Source organism: Atractosteus spatula (assembly GCF_055471065.1).
Source record: "Atractosteus spatula isolate fAtrSpa1 chromosome 5 unlocalized genomic scaffold, fAtrSpa1.hap1 SUPER_5_unloc_1, whole genome shotgun sequence".
Lineage (NCBI taxonomy): Eukaryota > Metazoa > Chordata > Actinopteri > Semionotiformes > Lepisosteidae > Atractosteus > Atractosteus spatula.
Window position 1 is genome coordinate 904,578 of NW_028296651.1, and position 24,065 is coordinate 928,642.

The 24,065-nt window shown below is 52.9% G+C and overlaps 2 protein-coding genes across 2 annotated transcripts; one reads left to right on the forward strand and one right to left on the reverse strand.

The window, feature by feature from the left end:
• Positions 1-208: 208 nt before the first annotated feature.
• Positions 209-5,888, reverse strand: pkmyt1 (protein kinase, membrane associated tyrosine/threonine 1). Its single transcript, XM_088909113.1, has 7 exons — positions 5,499-5,888; positions 4,036-4,520; positions 3,723-3,829; positions 2,722-2,894; positions 1,916-2,124; positions 1,104-1,172; positions 209-1,005 (listed from the first exon to the last, which is right to left on the reverse strand). The coding sequence occupies exons 1-7, from the start codon at positions 5,880-5,882 to the stop codon at positions 864-866; spliced, it is 1,569 nt and encodes a 522-aa protein (XP_088765239.1). The 5' UTR covers positions 5,883-5,888; the 3' UTR covers positions 209-863.
• A 12,758-nt stretch (positions 5,889-18,646) lies between these two features.
• elob (elongin B) lies at positions 18,647-22,265 on the forward strand. The gene is made up of 4 exons (XM_088909104.1): positions 18,647-18,745; positions 20,670-20,804; positions 20,880-20,988; positions 21,278-22,265. The coding sequence occupies exons 1-4, from the start codon at positions 18,743-18,745 to the stop codon at positions 21,388-21,390; spliced, it is 360 nt and encodes a 119-aa protein (XP_088765230.1). The 5' UTR covers positions 18,647-18,742; the 3' UTR covers positions 21,391-22,265.
• The last annotated feature ends 1,800 nt before the right edge of the window (positions 22,266-24,065 follow it).

Consider the following 24,065-nt stretch of genomic DNA (forward strand, 5'->3'; position numbering starts at 1 on the left):
GTTTCTCTAAAAGCTGCATTCTTATTGTCAAGGAGCTTGTTTCTCCTGCTTAACATTGATTTTATTAAAATAGAAACTATTGGACTTAATACATTTTGACTCAGGTCTTGCATTTTATATTGAAACAACATGAAATGTTTTAAGTAAAACAAGTCGTATGACTTTCTCGTCTTAATATTTGCACAGTTGAAAAAATTCAAACGAAAATGTTTTCTTCCCCTGGATTTAAGTATCTTAACACTGGGGAGTTTATTAATTGTATTAATCTTACAATGGCACAGGTGTTCTTGACAATCACTAAGTGTTCTCTCCTCTCCTGTGTTTCTACCTGCTGGATGGTCTTCATTTCTCCCCAGTACTGTTACAGCATCATACTGGCTGGACTGGAACACACTAAACAAGTCTCCTTGAGAAGAAAAGACTGTAGCAGAGTCTGAAATTCACCCACGCAGTAGAGTCTGTCTACGCGGCCTTCCTGACTGCCAGAACTTTAAGTTATGTGCTTCATATCTAACAAGTCACTGGTTCGCCTTCACAGATATAAGTTAATATGATTTAAGATGAAAAACACAGGAATCTGAGACACTTCTTAAGACATGCCCAGCACAGGGACACCTCAGAGAGAACTCAGCAGAGAGGACTCCTCAAAGAAGATTCGTCAGGGAGGACTCCTCAGACGGCACTCAGGAAGGAAGATTCATCAGGGAGGACTCCTCAGAAAGCACTCAGCTCAGCACTCAGAGTCTCTGCAGTCTGGCGGTCTCAGTACACAGAAGTTATGAGCAGGTTGACTTGATCTCTACAGAGATGACAGTGGACAACATGTCCATGTCTCTCACTCTGAAACAGGCTGTCTCAGACTATCACTCACTCACAGCCTCCTCAAACAGGCTCAAGAGATTTCGGGGCTCGAAGGTGGTCCGGGCTCCAGGATCTGCCAAGAGACTCTGGGAAGAGGAGGGCTCCTCTCTGTTTGGTCCCCCTCTTACACTGCACTGGGCAGCCCTGCAGAGCACACAGGGGGGTTACCACCCAGACAAGCCCAGAGAGCGCCATCACACACCCACACATACTGTGGTTCTCCGTCCGGTCAGCAGACTCACCTGGACGTCTGTCTGTCAGCGGCAGGACAGCACTGTCCTGGGGGAGAAGGGCTTCCTGTGGACACGCCACTGCAAACACAAATACAGGGGTAATACGCTGGACACTCCAGTACATTAACACTGCACTGAGAGAGAGAGAGGGGTTAATACAGACACACTGACTGGACACTCCAGTACATTAACACTGCACTGAGAGAGAGAGGGGTTAATACACACACACTGACTGGACACTCCAGTACATTAACACTGCACTGAGAGAGAGAGAGGGGTCAATACAGACACACTGACTGGACACTCCAGTACATTAACACTGCACTGAGAGAGAGGGGTTAATACACACACACTGACTGGACACTCCAGTACATTAACACTGCACTGAGAGAGAGAGGGGTTAATACAGACACACTGACTGGACACTCCAGCACATTAACACTGCACTGAGAGAGAGGGGTTAATACAGACACACTGACTGGACACTCCAGTACATTAACACTGCACTGAGAGAGAGAGGGGTTAATACACACACACTGACTGGACACTCCAGTACATTAACACTGCACTGAGAGAGAGAGAGGGGTCAATACAGACACACTGACTGGACACTCCAGTACATTAACACTGTACTGAGAGAGAGAGGGGTAAATACAGACACACTGACTGGACACTCCAGTACATTAACACTGCACTGAGAGAGAGAGGGGTTAATACAGACACACTGACTGGACACTCCAGTACATTAACACTGCACTGAGAGAGAGAGGGGTTAATACAGACACACTGACTGGACACTACAGTAGAGAACGATGAGTTACCTGTATGAAAGAGTCTGTGATGGGGACAGGTCGGGATCTATCATCTGTAACGTGAACACCTCTTCCCCCGGGCTGCCTGTCTCAACTTCAGTAGAGCCAGAAAGTCTGCGTCTCTGTCTGTCTCCGGTGGGAGGTGTGTTGGGGGGGGCATCCTTCCAATGAGGAAGAGGGATAAAAGACAGCACTCCCCAAAGAACCGAGAGCATACTCTGAAACACAGGGAGAGAGAGGGGTTAATACAGACACTGACTGGACACTCCAGTACATTAACACTGCACTGAGAGAGAGAGAGGGGTTAATAGACACACTGACTGGACACTCCAGTACATTAACACTGCACTGAGAGAGAGAGGGGTTAATACACACACACTGACTGGACACTCCAGTACATTAACACTGCACTGAGAGAGAGAGAGGGGTTAATAGACACACTGACTGGACACTCCAGTACATTAACACTGCACTGAGAGAGAGAGGGGTTAATACAGACACACTGACTGGACACTCCAGTACATTAACACTGCACTGAGAGAGAGAGGGGTTAATACAGACACACTGACTGGACACTCCAGTACATTAACACTGCACTGAGAGAGAGAGAGGGGTTAATACAGACACACTGACTGGACACTCCAGTACATTAACACTGCACTGAGAGAGAGGGGTTAATACAGACACACTGACTGGACACTCCAGTACATTAACACTGCACTGAGAGAGAGAGGGGTTCATACAGACACACTGACTGGACACTCCAGTACAGTAACACTGTAATAAGATGGATATGGAGGCCTGTTTCTACAGACCTGGCACAGAGATGTTACGGACAGCACCATCTCAGCAAGAGCCAGTGTAATGTTGCGCCTCCAACGGATTCTTTTCAGCACAGGCAGGGACAGCAGCTGGGGCACCGTGGCCCTAAGAGAGGGGTCGGGGTTCAACATCATGTGTAACACGGACTGCAGCTCCTTCGACAGCCCTGACAGTGGGGAGAGAAACACACTGACTGACTGGACACTCCAGTACATTAACACTGCACTGAGAGAGAGAGGGGTTAATACAGACACACTGACTGGACACTCCAGTACAGTAACACTGCACTGAGAGAGAGAGAGGGGTTAATACAGACACCCTGACTGGACACTCCAGTACATTAACACTGCACTGAGAGAGAGAGGGGTTAATACACACACACTGACTGGACACTCCAGTACATGAACACTGCACTGAGAGAGAGGGGGGGTTAATACACACACTGACTGGACACTCCAGTACATTAACACTGCACTGAGAGAGAGAGGGGTTAATACACACACACTGACTGGACACTCCAGTACATTAACACTGCACTGAGAGAGAGAGGGGTTAATACAGACACACTGACTGGACACTCCAGTACATTAACACTGCACTGAGAGAGAGAGGGGTTAATACAGACACACTGACTGGACACTCCAGTACATTAACACTGCACTGAGAGAGAGGGGTTAATACAGACACACTGACTGGACACTCCAGTACATTAACACTGCACTGAGAGAGAGAGGGGTTCATACAGACAACCTGACTCGACACTCCAGTACATTAACACTGCACTGAGAGAGAGAGGGGTTAATACAGACACACTGACTGGACACTCCAGTACATTAACACTGCACTGAGAGAGAGAGGGGTTAATACAGACACACTGACTGGACACTCCAGTACATTAACACTGCACTGAGAGAGAGAGGGGGGTTAATACACACACACTGACTGGACACTCCAGGACATTAACACTGCACTGAGAGAGAGGGGTCAGGTGTACCTGCAGTGAACTCAGTGGGCAGGTGTCCCTGGCGAAGTCTCTGCCAGTCCTCTCCGCTCTGTGGCAGCTCCATGTTACAGGCCAGCTCCAGGATGGACAGTCCCAGACTGTGGACACCGAGAAACAGGAGCCAGTTCAAGTCTCTTCTCTCTCAGCCAGATACTCCCTCCACACACACCACTCTCCTCCCCACTGAGACTCCTGGGGCAGCACACACTCACACTCACACTCACACTCACACTCACACTCACACTCACACTCACACTCACACTGCGCTGTAGTGTCCTCAGGAGACACACACACACACACTGACCTGAACACGTCCGCCGCGGGGCTGTAGTGTCCTCTCAGCAGCTCGGGGGCCATGTAGCGGGGGTCCCCCTCCTGCGCCTCGGCGCCGTGCCCCCCGAGCTGCAGCAGCAGGCCGAAGTCGCCCAGCTTGCAGCGCTGCGCGGGGGACAGGAAGACGTTGGCGGGTTTGAGGTCCAGGTGCAGGAAGCCCTGGGCGTGGAGGTGGCGCAGGGCGCACAGCAGGTCCGAGAGGAACCCCCAGACCCGCAGCTCGGCCAGAGGGCCCCCCTCGCACAGCCCCTGCAGGCTCCCCGCGCACAGCTCCGTCTGGATGTACAGGCGCCCCGCCTCCTCCCACGCGCCCCGGAACCCCAGGATGTTGGGGTGCGGCCGCAGGCACTCGTGGTTCCGGGCCTCCCGCAGGCTGCGCTGCCGGTCACTGTCGCCCCGGAAACGCTGGACAGAGCGCTTGACCGCGTACAGGCGGCCGTCGTCCAGACTGAGCACCTGTGACACAGACAGACCCCCCTGAGAGACCCCAATCATTTCTGTACATCCCTGTGAGAGACCCCCTCAGTACTGTACCCCCTTCTGAGAGACCCCCTCAGCACTGCACCCCCTCTGAGAGACCCCCTCAGTACTGTACCCCTCTCACCTTGAACACCTCCCCTCTGACCCCCTCAGGGCTGTACCCCCTCTCACCTTGAACACCTCCCCTCTGACCCCCTCAGGACTGTACCCCCTCTCACCTTGAACACCTCCCCTCTGACCCCCTCAGGACTGTACCCCCTCTCACCTTGAACACCTCCCCTCTGACCCCCTCAGGACTGTACCCCCTCAGTGCTGTACCCCCTCTCACCTTGAACACCTCCCCTCTGACCCCCTCAGTGCTGTACCCCCACAGGGCTGTACCCCCTCTCACCTTGAACACCTCCCCTCTGACCCCCTCAGTGCTGTACCCCCACAGGGCTGTACCCCTCTCACCTTGAACACCTCCCCGAAGGAGCCCCTCAGTGCTGTACCCCCTCAGGACTGTACCCCCTCTCACCTTGAACACCTCCCCTCTGACCCCCTCAGGACTGTACCCCATCAGTGCTGTACCCCCTCTCACCTTGAACACCTCCCCGAAGGAGCCCCTCAGTGCTGTACCCCCTCAGGACTGTACCCCATCAGTGCTGTACCCCCTCAGGGCTGTACCCCCTCACCTTGAACACCTCCCCGAAGGAGCCCCTCAGTGCTGTACCCCCTCAGGACTGTACCCCATCAGTGCTGTACCCCCTCACCTTGAACACCTCCCCGAAGGAGCCCCTCAGTGCTGTACCCCCTCAGGACTGTACCCCATCAGGACTGTACCCCCTCACCTTGAACACCTCCCCTCTGACCCCCTCAGTGCTGTACCCCCTCAGTGCTGTACCCCCTCACCTTGAACACCTCCCCTCTGACCCCCTCAGTGCTGTACCCCCTCAGTGCTGTACCCCCTCTCACCTTGAACACCTCCCCGAAGGAGCCCCTGCCCAGCAGACCCAGGCAGGAGAAGCACTGCTGGAAGTAGGACTGGGGGCTGCTGGGGTCGTACTGGGAGGAGGGCAGCTGGCGGGGAGGCGGCAGGGCCAGGGACACTGGCCGGGGGCGGGGGTGGCTCCAGGAGGGCACCCGCTGGGGGAACACGCGGCTGAGGGGGGGGGCGCCCTTGCAGGGGGGGCGGGGGGGCAGGGAGCGGGACAGGGGCGGAGGGGAGGAGGAGGAGGAGGAGGAGGAGTCTGGCTGCGGGCGTCTCTTCTTCAGGGAGAAGCTCTGCTCCGCCTGGCTGAAGAAGGCAGGAACAGGGAGAGGCGTGGAGGACAGCTGTGTCTCCCGCGGGACCGGCATGGGACAAGGGGCGAGCAACAGGACTGCAGGGACTGCGCAGGCGAGGACACAGGGCCGAGCAACAGGACTGCAGGGACTGCGCAGGCGAGGACACAGGGCCGAGCAACAGGACTGCAGGGACTGCGCAGGCGAGGACACAGGGGCGAGCAACAGGACTGCAGGGACTGCGCAGGCGAGGACACAGGGCCGAGCAACAGGACTGCAGGGACTGCGCAGGCGAGGACACAGGGGCGAGCAACAGGACTGCAGGGACTGCGCAGGCGAGGGACAGACTGACTGCAGGGACTGCGCAGACGAGGGTCAGACTGACTGCAGGGACTGCGCAGACGAGGGACAGACTGACTGCAGGGACTGCGCAGACGAGGGACAGACTGACTGCAGGGACTGCGCAGGCGAGGGACAGACTGACTGCAGGGACTGCGCAGATGAGGGACAGACTGACTGCAGAGACTGCGCAGACGAGGACACAGGGGCGAGCAACAGGACTGCAGGGACTGCGCAGACGAGGGACAGACTGACTGCAGGGACTGCGCAGACGAGGGCAGGACAGACTGACTGCAGAGACTGCGCAGGCGAGGGACAGACTGACTGCAGAGACTGCGCAGACGAGGGACAGACTGACTGCAGAGACTGCGCAGACGAGGGTCAGACTGACTGCAGGGACTGCGCAGACGAGGGACAGACTGACTGCAGGGACTGCGCAGACGAGGGCAGGACAGACTGACTGCAGGGACTGCGCAGACGAGGGCAGGACAGACTGACTGCAGAGACTGCGCAGACGAGGACACAGGGGCGAGCAACAGGACTGCAGGGACTGCGCAGACGAGGGACAGACTGACTGCAGGGACTGCGCAGACGAGGGCAGGACAGACTGACTGCAGGGACTGCGCAGACGAGGGCAGGACAGACTGACTGCAGACTCCGGTTCTTCGGGTGTTTATAGAGCAGGTCTCTACAGCAGTATACAGGGGTCTAGAGAGCTGTCTTGTTCCATAGGCTCGCAAAATTCCTGACGTATACAGCTGAGAGGCATTACAGAGTCTAGAATAACACTATGACAGAGGAGGGAGGAGGGCTGATGGGAGAGACTCCACAGTGAACAGCAGACATCTGGGCCTCCAGGCCTCCTGCGGAGACAGAGGACGAGTCACAGCTTACAGAGCGCGCACGGTCTGCAGTCTCTGTACCCATCCCGTCACACTGAACCAGAGGTCTCCTCTGTAAAAGAGCTCATCTCCAGCTGACAGTGTACAGCACAGAGTCCATCAGGAAACACAGGACAGGGGGACTCAGAGTCCAGCAAGAGACACAGGACACAGGACAGGGCGACTCAGAGCACAGCAGGAGACACAGGACACAGGACAGGGAGACTCAGAGTGCAGCAGGAGACACAGGACACAGGACAGGGAGACTCAGAGCACAGCAGGAGACACAGGACAGGGAGACTCAGAGTGCAGCAGGAGACACAGGACAGGGGGACTCAGAGTCCAGCAAGAGACACAGGACACAGAACAGGGCGACTCAGAGCACAGCAGGAGACACAGGACACAGGACAGGGCGACTCAGGAGTCCATCCTGGAGACACAGGACACAGGACAGGGAGACTCAGAGTCCAGCAGGATTATTTCTGCATTAATAACTCTTTGGACCTCAAAGCTTTAGACTCTCCCTACTGACACACAGTACCACACACACTACTACACACAGTAACACACACACCCTACTACACACAGTAACACACTGACACACACACAGCTCGATATAATCTCTCTCTGAAATCTCTCACTCACACACTCCGACACACACACAGTAACACACTGACACACACACAGCTCGATATAACCTCTCTCTGAAATCTCACTCACACACTCCGACACACACACAATAACACAGTAACACACTGACACACACACAGCTCGATATAACCTCACTCCGAAATCTCACTCACACTCCGACACACACACTGTAACACACTGACACACACACAGCTCGATATAACCTCACTCCGAAATCTCACTCACACACTCCGACACACACACAGTAACACACTGACACACACACAGCTCGATATAACCTCACTCCGAAATCTCACTCACACACTCCGACACACACACAGTAACACACTGACACACACACAGCTCGATATAACCTCTCTGAAATGTCACACACATACTCCGACACACACACAGTAACACACTGACACACACACAGCTCGATATAACCTCACTCCGAAATCTCACTCACACTCCGACACACACACTGTAACACACTGACACACACACAGCTCGATATAACCTCACTCCGAAATCTCACTCACACACTCCGACACACACACAGTAACACACTGACACACACACAGCTCGATATAACCTCACTCCGAAATCTCACTCACACACTCCGACACACACACAGTAACACACTGACACACACACAGTAACACACTGACACACACACAGCTCGATATAACCTCACTCCGAAATCTCACTCACACACTCCGACACACACACAGTAACACACTGACACACACACAGCTCGATATAACCTCACTCCGAAATCTCACTCACACACTCCGACACACACACAGTAACACACTAACACACACACAGCTCGATATAACCTCTCTGAAATCTCTCACTCACACACTCCGACACACACACAGTAACACACTGACACACACACAGCTCGATATAACCTCTCTGAAATCTCACTCACACACTCCGACACACAAACAGTAACACACTGACACACACACAGCTCGATATAACCTCTCTGAAATCTGACTCACACACTCCAACACACACACAGTAACACACTGACACACACACAGCTCGATATAACCTCTCTGAAATGTCACTCACACACTCCGACACACACACAGTAACACACTAACACACACACAGCTCGATATAACCTCACTCTGAAACCTCACTCACACACTCCGACACACACACAGTAACACACTGACACACACACAGCTCGATATAACCTCACTCCGAAATCTCTCACTCACACACTCCGACACACACACACAATAACACAGTAACACACTGACACACACACAGTAACACACTGACACACACACAGCTCGATATAACCTCACTCCGAAATCTCACTCACACACTCCGACACACACACAGTAACACACTAACACACACACAGCTCGATATAACCTCTCTGAAATCTCTCACTCACACACTCCGACACACACACAGTAACACACTGACACACACACAGCTCGATATAACCTCTCTGAAATCTCACTCACACACTCCGACACACAAACAGTAACACACTGACACACACACAGCTCGATATAACCTCACTCCGAAATCTCACTCACACTCCGACACACACACTGTAACACACTGACACACACACAGCTCAATATAACCTCTCTGAAATCTGACTCACACACTCCAACACACACACAGTAACACACTGACACACACACAGCTCGATATAACCTCTCTGAAATGTCACTCACACACTCCGACACACACACAGTACCACACTAACACACACACAGCTCGATATAACCTCACTCTGAAATCTCTCACTCACACACTCCGACACACACACAGTAACACACTAACACACACACAGCTCGATATAACCTCACTCTGAAACCTCACTCACACACTCCGACACACACACAGTAACACACTGACACACACACAGCTCGATATAACCTCACTCCGAAATCTCTCACTCACACACTCCGACACACACACACAATAACACAGTAACACACTGACACACACACAGTAACACACTGACACACACACAGCTCGATATAACCTCACTCCGAAATCTCGCTCACACACTCCGACACACACACAGTAACACACTGACACACACACAGCTCGATATAACCTCTCTGAAATCTCACTCACACACTCCAACACACACACAGTAACACACTGACACACACACAGCTCGATATAACCTCACTCCGAAATCTCACTCACACACTCCGACACACACACTGTAACACACTGACACACACACAGCTCGATATAACCTCACTCCGAAATCTCTCACTCACACACTCCGACACACACACAGTAACACACTGACACACACACAGCTCGATATAACCTCTCTGAAATCTCACTCACACTCCGACACACACACTGTAACACACTGACACACACACAGCTCGATATAACCTCACTCCGAAATCTCACTCACATACTCTGACACACACACAGCTCGATATAACCTCTCTGAAATCTCTCGCTCACACACTCCGACACACACACAGTAACACACTGACACACACACAGCTCGATATAACCTCACTCTGAAATCTCACTCACACACTCCGACACACACACACAATAACACAGTAACACACTGACACACACACAGCTCGATATAACCTCTCTCTGAAATCTCTCACTCACACACTCCAACACACAAACAGTAACACACTGACACACACACAGCTCGATATAACCTCACTCCGAAATCTCACTCACACACTCTGACACACACACTGTAACACACTAACACACACACAGCTCGATATAACCTCACTCTGAAATCTCACTCACACACTCTGACACACACACAGTAACACACTAACACACACAGCTCGATATAACCGTTCTCTGAAATCTCACTCACACACTCCAACACACACACACAGTAACACACTGACACACACACAGCTCGATATAACCTCTCTGAAATCTCACTCACACACTCCAACACACACACACAGTAACACACTGACACATACTCAGCTCGATATAACCTCTCTCTGAAATCTCACTCACACACTCCGACACACACACACTGTAACACAGACACACACACAGCTCGATATAACCTCTCTGAAATCTCTCACTCACACACTCCGACACACACACAGTAACACACTGACACACACACAGCTCGATATAACCTCACTCCGAAATCTCACTCACACTCCGACACACACACTGTAACACACTGACACACACACAGCTCGATATAACCTCACTCCGAAATCTCACTCACACACTCTGACACACACACAGTAACACACTGACACACACACAGCTCGATATAACCTCACTCCGAAATCTCACTCACACACTCCAACACACACACAGTAACACACTGACACACACTCAGCTCGATATAACCTCTCTGAAATCTCACTCACACACTCCAACACACACACAGTAACACACTAACACACACACAGCTCGATATAACCTCTCTCTGAAATCTCACTCACACACTCCGACACACACACACTGTAACACTGACACACACACAGCTCGATATAACCTCTCTGAAATCTCTCACTCACACACTCCGACACACACACGGTAACACACTGACACACACACAGCTCGATATAACCTCTCTGAAATCTCACTCACACACTCTGACACACACACAGTAACACACTGACACACACACAGCTCGATATAACCTCTCTGAAATCTCACTCACACACTCCAACACACACACACAGTAACACACTAACACACACACAGCTCAATATAACCTCACTCCGAAATCTCACTCACACACTCCAACACACACACACAGTAACACACTAACACACACACAGCTCGATATAACCTCACTCCGAAATCTCACTCACACACTCCGACACACACACAGTAACACACTGACACACACACAGCTCGATATAACCTCACTCCGAAATCTCTCACTCACACACTCCGACACACACACAGTAACACACTGACACACACACAGCTCGATATAACCTCACTCTGAAATCTCACTCACACACTCCGACACACACACACAATAACACAGTAACACACTGACACACACACAGCTCGATATAACCTCTCTCTGAAATCTCTCACTCACACACTCCGACACACAAACAGTAACACACTGACACACACACAGCTCGATATAACCTCACTCCGAAATCTCACTCACACACTCTGACACACACACAGTAACACACTGACACACACACAGCTCGATATAACCTCACTCCGAAATCTCACTCACACACTCCGACACACACACAGTAACACACTGACACACACACAGCTCGATATAACCTCACTCTGAAATCTCACTCACACACTCCAACACACACACACTGTAACACACTGACACACACACAGCTCGATATAACCTCACTCTGAAATCTCACTCACACACTCTGACACACACACAGTAACACACTAACACACACAGCTCGATATAACCTCTCTCTGAAATCTCACTCACACACAGTAACACACTGACACACACTCAGCTCGATATAACCTCTCTGAAATCTCACTCACACACTCCAACACACACACACACAGTAACACACTAACACACACACAGCTCGATATAACCTCTCTCTGAAATCTCACTCACACACTCCGACACACACACACTGTAACACTGACACACACACAGCTCGATATAACCTCACTGAAATCTGACTCACACACTCCGATACACACACACACAGTAATCTCTCACCTGCCGTCTCTGTCAACACAAGTAGGAAACTCCGGACCCTCGTCACCGGCGTGCAACAGAGTCCGAGCTGGGAGCGAGTCAGCACTCGCGGTAACACCCCCAGTATCTCCACCAGTCACCCCGCTGGTGCCCCAGTATCTCCACCAGTCACCCGGACCGACCGCAGCTCCTGGCGCCAAAACACGCGACTTTCCTCCCGGTTACCGCGCAACCCGCCCGAGTCCCCGCCTCTCTATGAATATTCATGACGCATCCGCGTCTTCAAGGACGGGCGGGCCACGCCTCCTCGCCAGGGCTCCTCCCCCTTCAGCCATATAAGGAAGGGACGCGCTGCAGCACCCGCCTCCTTGCTGCCATAAAGAGAGATTTGACCCGGAGCGAGGGTCGGCCCCTCCCCGGGCCCCGCCCCCAGCGCCTTCTGCAGGAGGAAGAGTTTCACAGGCGCGCTGTCTGGTCTCTGTGCTCAGGCTTCTTATCCGAGCTGCACCCGCAGAAGACAAATACTGCTCCCCACGCACAGCGCCACCGTGTCATCGCTTCTGTTGCCGCAGCAGCAGCGAAATAGCGAGTCCCCGCCCGCACAGCTGCTCCCTGTGTGTCTCAGTGTGTCTGTGTGTCAGTGTGTCAGTGTGTCTCTGTCTCTGTCTCTGTCTCTGTCTCTGTCTCTGTGTGTCTCTGTGTGTGTCTGTGTGTGTCTGAGTCTCAGTGTGTCTGTGTCTCAGTGTGTGTCTGTGTCTCAGTGTGTCTGTGTGTGTCTGAGTGTGTCTGTGTCTCAGTGTCTGTGTGTCTCAGTGTGTCTGTGTATCTCAGTGTGTCAGTGTGTCTGTGTGTCTCTGTCTCTGTCTCTGTGTGTCTCTGTGTGTCTCTGTGTGTGTCTGAGTCTCAGTGTGTCTGTGTCTCAGTGTGTCTGTGTGTGTCTGAGTGTGTCTGTGTCTCAGTGTGTGTCTGAGTGTCAGTGTCAGTGTCTCAGTGTCTGTGTGTCTCAGTGTGTCTGTGTATCTCAGTGTGTCTGTGTCTCTGTGTCTCTGTGTCTCTGTGTCTCTGTGTGTCTGTGTCTGAGTGTGTCTGTGTCTGAGTGAGTCTGAGTGTCTGTGTGTGTCTGAGTGTCTGAGTGTGTCTGTGTCTCTGTGTGTGTCTGAGTGTCTCAGTATGTGTCTGTGTCTCAGTGTGTGTCTCAGTGTCTCAGTGTCTCTGTCTCTGTCTCTGTGTCTATCTCAGTGTGTCTCAGTGTGTCTCAGTGTCTCAGTGTGTCTCACACATCTCCCGGACGGGGTTCAGGACTCTGACCGCAGTCCGGCCCAGCTCGGCCCAGGGGCAGCCAGCCTCTGCATGAGTCGTGATTCCCAACTGGACCAGTTCTGTCCTGCAGCCCTGTGCAGAGCAGCGAGCAGGAGTCTGGATCTCCCCCACTAATATCGCCCCCCAGTCCCAGTCCCCCGGGAGAAGACTGGAATGTCCTGCTCCAGTGGCTCCCAGCCGCCCCACGCGTGTTCATACCGAAAGCGATCGTGTGTATTCATCCATGTGGCGTCCACTGACGATGGCGTTTACCGTCCGTCTTCCTCGGGAGGTCTCGGCCCGCGACAGTGACGTCTCAGAGCCCCGAGTCCTCCGCGGGTCGCCGAGGTGTCACGCCTGCCACGTGCTGCTGGGAGGGCACACTCGGGGTCCGGCAGGTCGAAGTCGTCGTGATCGTCGGAGACAGCGCCGTGGCCGAGCAGCCGGGGGCACAGCTCGCTGCGACGCTGCGCGAAGGCGACGGCGCGCGGGAGACAGCCTGTCGCCGGACCCACGCAAGACCGCGCCTGCGTGGACGCCTCGCGCTCACACTTGGGACTGATCTCTTCCAGAAGTGTCCCACGTCCAGAGCTGCAGATACAGGTTGTTGAACTTGTAGGTCAGACCCCACTCGGGCGTACCAGCATCTCGCATCTGCAGCTTCTGCTTCAGAAATAAACCCGCCCACGCCCGGGACGTCCCCTGCAGCTTCTGCCTCCGCTGTAAGGAGAGTGTCTGTCCAGCAGCACACGGCCCTGCTGGACGGACCGATCTCGTCACTCGCTCGCCGCCTCAAGCGGAGCTGATCCACAGCTTAGAAAAAAAAACAACTTTTAGATGAGGCGCAGTAAATACCGCACAGCCCCTGAGAACGCCTGAGGTTTGTGCGGAGAGAACTGTACTGTAGCCCGTACAGGACACCCAGATACCCGCTCGCTCATGTCTGGACCTTCCGCTCTCTGTGGACAGCTGTTCCAACTCAGACCGCGGGTCCTCACCCATCTGCAATTTGAGTAAGGCGTTGTTAGTTATGACACCTGCAAGTACACATCCACCACCACACTCATTCAGGGCCCCTCAGGACAATTCCGGATCACCCAGAGGGCATCTTGTACCTCCAGCAGCCTTATTCACTGTATCTCTTGCAGGAAATGCCCAGCCATCTACACTGGAGAAACAGGAAGGAGACTTGGAGACCGCTTCAGAGAACACGTCAGGGCTGTGAAGATTAAAGATCTCTCCAAGCCCATTGTTTCTCATTTCACCTCTGACGGCCACGACCACTCTCATCTCTCCGTCTGTGTTCTCAAAGACGGTTTTCCGAACTCATACATCAGAAAGACCACCGAAACCAAAATTATTCTGCAGCTAGGATCACACATTCTCCCTTCTCTTAACGACAGACTACTGTTCTTTTAAATTTTCTCCCTTCATTGGACGTTTCATTTCACACCTCTCTGCACCCATTCTGACTTCACACCTCCTGACTGGCCTCTCTGTCTGTCCCCTGCTCCCGCCTCTCACTCCTCCTCCCTCCCAGCCTTTGTTCTCCCGCTACTTGACCTTTGCCTCCTGCCCTGTCTCTCTCACACCTGAAGAAGGCTCCACGGCCGAAACGTTGTGTTCTCTTTCTTCTTTTTTTCAGCAGGACTAAACCTTTACTTGTTGTTAGTTATGTACCCCCATCTGGTATAGTTTCGTGTAAGTGCAGTTCTGGAATTAAAAACCAACGTTAAATTGTCAGGGAGTTGCAGTCAGATGCCAACACGAGACGAAGCAGTGGTTCTGTGTGACCTGTGTATCAGTTTGCTGATCAGAAGGAGTGAAATGTCCTGCAGTTTGAGCTCGTCAGCGCAGCAGGAAACTGGGCCGCTGTCCAGGTCTGCTCTGAGACTGAGCTCCGAGCTCGGCCGCTGTCCAGGTCTGCGCTGAGACTGAGCTCCGAGCTCGGCCGCTGTCCAGGTCTGCGCTGAGACTGAGCTCCGAGCTCGGCCGCTGTCCAGGTCTGCTCTGAGACTGAGCTCCGAGCTCGGCCGCTGTCCAGGTCTGCTCTGAGACTGAGCTCCGAGCTCGGCCGCTGTCCAGGTCTGCGCTGAGACTGAGCTCCGAGCTCGGCCGCTGTCCAGGTCTGCGCTGAGACTGAGCTCCGAGCTCGGCCGCTGTCCAGGTCTGCGCTGAGACTGAGCTCCGAGCTCGGCCGCTGTCCAGGTCTGCTCTGAGACTGAGCTCCGAGCTCGGCCGCTGTCCAGGTCTGCGCTGAGACTGAGCTCCGAGCTCGGCCGCTGTCCAGGTCTGCGCTGAGACTGAGCTCCGAGCTCGGCCGCTGTCCAGGTCTGCGCTGAGACTGAGCTCCGAGCTCGGCCGCTGTCCAGGTCTGCGCTGAGACTGAGCTCCGAGCTCGGCCGCTGTCCAGGTCTGCTCTGAGACTGAGCTCCGAGCTCGGCCGCTGTCCAGGTCTGCGCTGAGACTGAGCTCCGAGCTCGGCCGCTGTCCAGGTCTGCGCTGAGACTGAGCTCCGAGCTCGGCCGCTGTCCAGGTCTGCGCTGAGACTGAGCTCCGAGCTCGGCCGCTGTCCAGGTCTGCGCTGAGACTGAGCTCCGAGCTCGGCCGCTGTCCAGGTCTGCTCTGAGACTGAGCTCCGAGCTCGGCCGCTGTCCAGGTCTGCTCTGAGACTGAGCTCCGAGCTCGGCCGCTGTCCAGGTCTGCGCTGAGACTGAGCTCCGAGCTCGGCCGCTGTCCAGGTCTGCGCTGAGACTGAGCTCCGAGCTCGGCCGCTGTCCAGGTCTGTGCTGAGACTGAGCTCAGAGCTCGGCCGCTGTCCAGGTCTGCGCTGCAGGGGTCTGCGCTGAGACTGAGCTCTGAGCTGGAGACCGCAGTTCAGTACACACACACACTGTACAACACCCACACCTCCATTCACACACACACTGTACAACACCCACACACTATAATAATAATAATCCTTACACTTATATACCTCTTTTTTGGACACTCCACTCAGAACACACTGTACAGGTCATGGGGACCCCCTCCACCCCCACCAGTGTGTACCCCACCTGGATGATGCTCCAGTCCTCTCACACACACCAGCTCTCAGTGGAGGAGAGCAGAGTGATGAGGACAGGTCAGAGAGGGGGGTTATTAGGAGGCCTTGATGGGTAAAGACCAGGGGGAAATCTGGCCAGGACTGCGGACATGGGGAGCCCCCAGTACCAAGCCCCCTGGAGGGGAGACTCCTGGGAGAGCTGAGGCTGCTGCTGGGAGAGGTGTGAGTGGGGCCAGCAGGGGGCGCTCTCTCCCTGCGCTCTGTGTGGGTCCTGATGCCCCAGTACAGTGATGGTGAGCTATAAAAGAGTAGGGGTGGACACTGGCGGGGACACTGGACTGTAAAAAGGCTCCGTCCTTCTGATGAGACAAAAGAGCTGCGACGTGTCCAGGGTGTGTGCAGTACAGGATGTCCAGGGTGTGCAGTGTGATGAAGACAGTGAAGACTGTGTGTCCATGTAGCCAGTACAGGTGATCTGCTGAAGGAGCTGCAGGTGGGCTGTTTAGCAGTCTTACTGCCTGGAGGTAGAAGCTGTTCTGTAGTCTGTTGGACTTGGACCGAATGCTTCGGTACCGTTTACCAGACAGTAGGAGAGAGAACAGTTTGTGACTGGGATGACTGGGGTCCTTGAGAATGGACCTGGCCTTCTTCAGACATCTAGCTGAGTAGATCTCCTGGGTGTTTGGTAGCTCACAGCCGGTGATGAGCTGCGCTGACCTCACCACCCTCTGCAGTGCTCTGCGATCCCGGGCGGAGCAACTCCCAGACCAGGCAGTGATGCAGCCAGTCAGGATGCTCTCAATAGTGCACCTGTAGCCTGTGGTCATTAACAATCCCAGTGTGTTTCCTGAAAAGAGTCGGGGTGTCACCCCGGTGTCCCCCTGGTCTTTACCCATCATGGCCTCCTAATAACCCCCCTCTCTGACCTGTCCTCATCACTCTGCTCTCCTCCACTGAGAGCTGGTGTGTGGGAGAGGACTGGAGCCTCATCCAGGTGGGGTACACACTGGTGGGGGTGGAGGGGATCCCCATTACTGTAAAGAGCTTTGAGTGGGGTGTCCAGAAAAACACTATAGAAGTGTAAGGAATTATTATTATTATTGTTATTATTATTTCTTGGTGAGACAGACCCGTCTCGATGTTTCAGCTTAGAAGGAGTTCATCTCGAATAGATATAAAAGATTAAAAATGCAATAATAATCATATTAGGAACTTGTGCAACTCATGTGTTACACCTTCTTGCGTCTCCTCCTGGGATGCTGTGTTTAGGAATATAAACGGGAGATTAGTTTGGACAATTGCTGATAAAGACTGTCTTACAAATAAAGCTAATGAAATTTCATTTAAAATGGTTCACAGATTTAATCCTGTTAAATTGACACTTTCTAGATTAAAACACGAACAAGATGACTTATGTGTGTTTTGTAATCATGAGAAGGAATCTTTGTTAACTGCACATATACAAAACTGTTTTGGACAGATCTGCAAAATGTTATTGCTCAACATGTAAAGGTAAATGTTACATTGAACGATTTTGATATTATTTTACATTTTGCTCGATCTGATTTGGATAAAGGATGTGTTTGTATTGTTAATATGTTAATTATTTTAGCTAAATACTTTATCCACTTATGTAAATGGTCTAATACTGCTCCCTCTATTCATGCTTTTAAAGTTGAATTCCCTTTTTATTTAAATTGTTAGAAACTGAAAGAATCAAAAGGCGAGACACACAATGGAAATATCTAATAAGTATAATTTTTAGTTTTTACAACTGTGAATTCCTCTGACTTTAAAGTGTCTATTTCTGTATATATTTCATTATTCTGTCTCCTTTTTTGTATTTCTGGTGTTTAAATAAATATTTTTAAAAAGTTAATCTCCCACTGCGCACGCGCGCGACACACACACACACACACACACACACGGAAGTCTGCCGCTCTAGAGCGCTTCTCGCTCTAAGGTGCATTGTGGGAAGGCGGAGGACCGGCGCGGAGAGGTTTGTTTGAGCTGCGCGGGGGCATTGTGGGAACTCGGAGGACCGAGGAGGATTTTCTCTGAGCGACTGGGAGTCATGGTGAGTGAGCGGAGACAACAAAATGTCCGGTTCGAGTGTTTGTGGCGCAGCTGGCGGGGGCTGCGGGCCCGCGGGTCGGTGGGGGGTGCGGTGGGGCCGTGGGGCCGTGTCTGCCGTGGGCGAGTGTGAAACGGCTCCGCGCCGCACGCCGGGGCGAGTCTTTCCGTCCGGACCGGGACTCGGGACCGGGCACCCCGGCGAGCAGCCGGCTGGGCCCCCGGAGAGCAGGCCCGGCGCCGGTCTCGCTGTCCCGGGGGGCCGAGAGAGACCGGGGTCACCGGGCTGAGCCCCGGGCCGCTGCCCTGCGGGAGCTGACGGCTCTGTCCGGCGACCTGCTGGCGAGGCCGGGGCTGGGAGCCCTGAGGAAGTGGGGGCTCCCCGGGGTGGCACCCTGAGGTACTGGGGGCTCCCTGGGGTGGCACCCCGAGGTACTGGGGCTGCTGTCTTGGTCACCAAGTTAGTCCAGACTGGACCCTGGTCAGCCAGTCTGTGGGTCACTCAGAGGAATGACCAGTCATCGTCAGCCAGTCCCCTCTGTCTCTCCTGGAATAGACAGTGTGAGTGTGTGTGTTTATACTCTCTCTCCCTGTCTCCTCTGTCTCCCCTCAATTTCAGTTCAATTCAAGGTGCTTTATTGGCATGACCAATGACTAAAATCTGTGTTACCAAAGCAAAGCAAATACAATCAACATAAAACAAAAATCTACAGACATTTACAATAAATACACAATCATAAGATGTTTACATGTAGACATATTGAGCATTATTGAGAGACAGACTCACTGTTCCTCAGGCTGGGACAGGAGATCACACACTGTATTATTATTATTGAGAGACGGGCTCACTGTCTGTTCCTCAGGCTGGGACAGGAGATCACACACTGTATTATTATTATTGAGAGACAGGCTCACTGTCTGTTCCTAAGGCTGGGACAGGAGATCACACACTGTATTATTATTATTGAGAGACAGGCTCACTGTCTGTTCCTCAGGCTGTGACAGGAGATCACACACTGTATTATTATTATTGAGAGACAGGCTCACTGTCTGTTCCTCAGGCTGGGACAGGAGATCACACACTGTATTATTATTATTGAGAGACAGGCTCACTGTTCCTCAGGCTGTGACAGGAGATCACACACTGTATTATTATTATTGAGAGAGGCTCAGGGGGCTCTGTTTTGGGCTCAGCAGGGTCTTGTGGTGGTAGGAGTTTTGGTCACTGTGTTTTAGGTGTAGCCAATACTTTAATATTCCAATGGGTTGGATTACACTTTCAAATATTTGCAACCAGATTCTTGTTGGTGGGTTGATGTTGAAAAGCCTCCTTCTTATTGCGTAGAAACTCTCAGATGAGCTGATGGTGAGACCGAGATATCTGTAGCTGGATGTGTGCTCCAATGTGTTGCTGTTGAGTGTGAATTTGTACCTGTTTCTCTGAGGTCTGGCTTTCTTCTGGAAAACCATAACTCTGGTCTTGGCGGTGCCCAGGTCTGACAGTCCTGCTCCAGCAGTGCCAGGCTCTGCTGTTCTGGGTCCAGATGGGCTGGCAGTGCCCAGGTCTGACAGTCCTGCTCCAGCAGTGCCAGGCTCTGCTGTTCTGGGTCCAGGTGGGCTGGCAGTGCCCAGGTCTGACAGTCCTGATCCAGCAGTGTCAGGCTGTCTCGTGTGTGTGTGTGTGTGTGTGTGTTCCCTCTCTGTGGGCAGGCTGTCTCCTGTGTGTGTGGTTCCCTCTCTGTGGACAGGCTGTCTCCTGTGTGTGTGGTTCCCTCTCTGTGGACAGGCTGTCTCCTGTGTGTGTGGTTCCCGCTCTGTGGACAGGCTGTCTCCTGTGTGTGTGGTTCCCTCTCTGTGGACAGGCTGTCTCCTGTGTGTGTGGTTCCCTCTCTGTGGGCAGGCTGTTCTCATGTTTCTTCTCACTGCAGGACGTCTTTCTTATGATCCGGCGTCACAAGACGACCATCTTCACCGATGCCAAGGAGTCGACCACAGTGTACGACCTCAAGCGCATCGTGGAGGGCATCCTGAAGAGGGCGCCGGAGGACCAGAGGCTCTTCAAGGTGGGCAGGGGGAGGAGGCAGGAGCTGGGCAGGGGGAGCGCTGTTGGTCTGTTTTAACCTCCCGTCTCCCCGCAGGATGACCAGCTGTTAGACGACAACAAGACTCTGGGAGACTGTGGGTTCACCAACCAGACAGCTCGACCCCAGGCTCCTGCTACTGTGGGACTGGCCTTCAGAGTCAGCGGTGAGTCAGGGTGTCTGTATGAACCCTCCTGTCTCTCAGTGCAGTGTTAATGTACTGGAGTGTCCAGTCAGTGTGTCTGTATTAACCCCTCTCTCTCTCAGTGCAGTGTTAATGTACTGGAGTGTCCAGTCAGTGTGTGTATGAACCCTCCTGTCTCTCAGTGCAGTGTTAATGTACTGGAGTGTCCAGTCAGTGTGTGTGTATTAACCCCTCTCTCTCTCAGTGCAGTGTCAATGTACTGGAGTGTCCAGTCAGTGTGTCTGTATTAACCCCCGTCTCTCTCTCTCAGATGATGTCTTCGAACAGTTGCGGATCGACCCGTTCTCCAGCCCCCCGGAGCTTCCCGATGTCATGAAGCCGCAGGACTCCGGCAGCACTGCGAACGAGCAGGCAGTGCAGTGAGGCAGAGGAGGAGGAGGAAGAGCGAGGGAGGGAGGGAGAGAGAGGAGGAGTAGGGAGGGAAGGAGGGAGGGAGGGAGGGAGGGAGGGAGGGAGAGTGCATATGGAGGGGGGGTGGCACCCTTATGAACCTTGACCTCACACAATAACCCCCTCCACCCCAAAACCATGAACACAAGGACGAACGTGAGCCCCCTGGGGTCCCAGACTCCTGTAGACAGGTCTCCACCCGCGGCCCGGCTCGGGGCTCGACTGTCGGACCCGCGGCCCGGCTCGGGGCTCGACTGTCGGACCCGCGGCCCGGCTCGGGGCTCGACTGTCGGACCCGCGGCCCGGCTCGGGGCTCGACTGTCGGACCCGCGGCCCAGTCCAGCCAGCCGCACTCCGAGCGCGGGACAGAGAGAGAGTCTGGGGAGAAGCGCAGGGGCTCTGAGGCGGAGGCCAGGTTTTGACGGTGGGCATTTCTGTGGAATGGATTTTGGGGTTGTGTGTTTTTGTTGTTCCTAATTAAATTTAATTTAGTGCTTTGAGAGAAGAAGTTGGTCGGTGTGTTTTGTCCAGACCGGTGGTGACAGTCTGATGTGGCCATGAGCTGGCTGAGAGCCCGACGCACTCCGTGTGTTTCAGGAACGTGCCAGTGGCGTCGATGTCGGCCTGTGTTGAAGGAGCAGCTCGCCTGGACTGTAGGAAGTGTGTGTTGTGGGGGGTGTGCGTGTGTTTCGGTAGCGGGGGGGTCGTGTGTTTCTCTCGTTAGTGTGGGCGATTGTTAATTACTGCATGGGCACAAGCACACAGAGACTGTGTGACAACGCTGCTGTTTACCTGACTTGCTGGAGCCTATAACCGAGCCCAATAAAGGAAGAGAATGCTTTTTCCAACTGCTCGTGTCTCTTTCCTTCTTTGGAAATGAACAGGTATGAGTGGGGGCGCTCTGGGGTCACTCACACACCCAGACCTCCTGTGAGGTACAGGGGTAACGCAGCTTGTGAGTCTGTATCTGAAATTACTGACTCATCTCAGGACACCTCAGTGCACAGGCGGGGCTGAGTCAGGGTGGATTGGTGGGGTGGCTCTGTGGCTCAGGACCTGCGCCTGTGGCTGGAGGGTTGCCGGTTCAAATCCTGCGGCCGGCAGAGGAATCCTACTCCGTTGGGGCCCTGAGCGAGGCCCTGAACCCCAGCTGCTCCAGGGGTGCTGTGTAAATGTCTGACCCTGCGCTCTGACCCCCAGCTCCTCTCTCCCTGTGTGTGTGTCTCCTGGAGAAAAGGTTAGGTGATGCGAAAAAGACATATACAAGAAATTGTATATAGCCAATAAAGTGATATTATCTTATATAGCCAATAAAGTGATGTTATCTTATGGTCACACTGTAACCCTACAGTCCAGAGATCGCAGGTCCAGTCTGGGTTCCTGTCCCACACAGAGACACAGCTCTTTTACAGCCCTGATCTCCATTACTGTCCCACACAGAGACACAGCTCTCTTACAGCACTGATCTCTATTACTGTCCCACACAGAGACACAGCTCTTTTACAGCCCTGATCTCTATTACTGTCCCACACAGAGACACAGCTCTCTTACAGCACTGATCTCTATTACTGTCCCACACAGAGACACAGCTCTCTTACAGCACTGATCTCTATTACTGTCACACAGAGACACAGCTCTCTTACAGCACTGATCTCTATTACTGTCACACAGAGACACAGCTCTTTTACAGCACTGTTCTCTATTACTGTCACACAGAGACACAGCTCTTTTACAGCACTGATCTCTATTACTGTCCCACACAGAGACACAGCTCTTTTACAGCACTGATCTCTATTACTGTCCCACACAGAGACACAGCTCTCTTACAGCACTGATCTCTATTACTGTCCCACACAGAGACACAGCTCTTTTACAGCCCTGATCTCTATTACTGTCCCACACAGAGACACAGCTCTCTTACAGCACTGATCTCTATTACTGTCCCACACAGAGACACAGCTCTCTTACAGCACTGATCTCTATTACTGTCCCACACAGAGACACAGCTCTTTTACAGCACTGATCTCTATTACTGTCCCACACAGAGACACAGCTCTCTTACAGCCCTGATCTCTATTACTGTCCCACACACAGAGACACAGCTCTTTTACAGCACTGATCTCTATTACTGTCCCACACAGAGACACAGCTCTTTTACAGCCCTGATCTCTATTACTGTCCCACACAGAGACACAGCTCTCTTACAGCACTGATCTCTATTACTGTCCCACACACAGAGACACAGCTCTTTTACAGCACTGATCTCTATTACTGTCCCACACAGAGACACAGCTCTTTTACAGCACTGATCTCTATTACTGTCCCACACAGAGACACAGCTCTCTTACAGCCCTGATCTCTATTACTGTCACACACAGAGACACAGCTCTCTTACAGCACTGATCTCTATTACTGTCCCACACAGAGACACAGCTCTCTTACAGCCCTGATCTCTATTACTGTCACACACAGAGACACAGCTCTCTTACAGCACTGATCTCTATTACTGTCCCACACAGAGACACAGCTCTTTTACAGCACTGATCTCTATTACTGTCCCACACAGAGACACAGCTCTTTTACAGCCCTGATCTCTATTACTGTCACACACAGAGACACAGCTCTCTTACAGCACTGATCTCTATTAC

Excerpts from the sequence above, each read along its gene's own strand:
- elob (XM_088909104.1), top strand. Across the intron at positions 20,805-20,879 it reads AGGACCAGAGGCTCTTCAAG|GATGACCAGCTGTTAGACGA; the intron begins GTGGGCAGGGGG and ends GTCTCCCCGCAG. Across the intron at positions 20,989-21,277 it reads ACTGGCCTTCAGAGTCAGCG|ATGATGTCTTCGAACAGTTG; the intron begins GTGAGTCAGGGT and ends TCTCTCTCTCAG.
- pkmyt1 (XM_088909113.1), bottom strand. The coding sequence starts at position 5,882 with ATGCCGGTCCCGCGGGAGACACAGCTGTCCTCCACGCCTCTCCCTGTT. Across the intron at positions 3,830-4,035 it reads CCCGCGGCGGACGTGTTCAG|TCTGGGACTGTCCATCCTGG; the intron begins GTCAGTGTGTGT and ends CGGTGTCCACAG. Across the intron at positions 1,173-1,915 it reads TCACAGACTCTTTCATACAG|TGGCGTGTCCACAGGAAGCC; the intron begins GTAACTCATCGT and ends TTGTGTTTGCAG.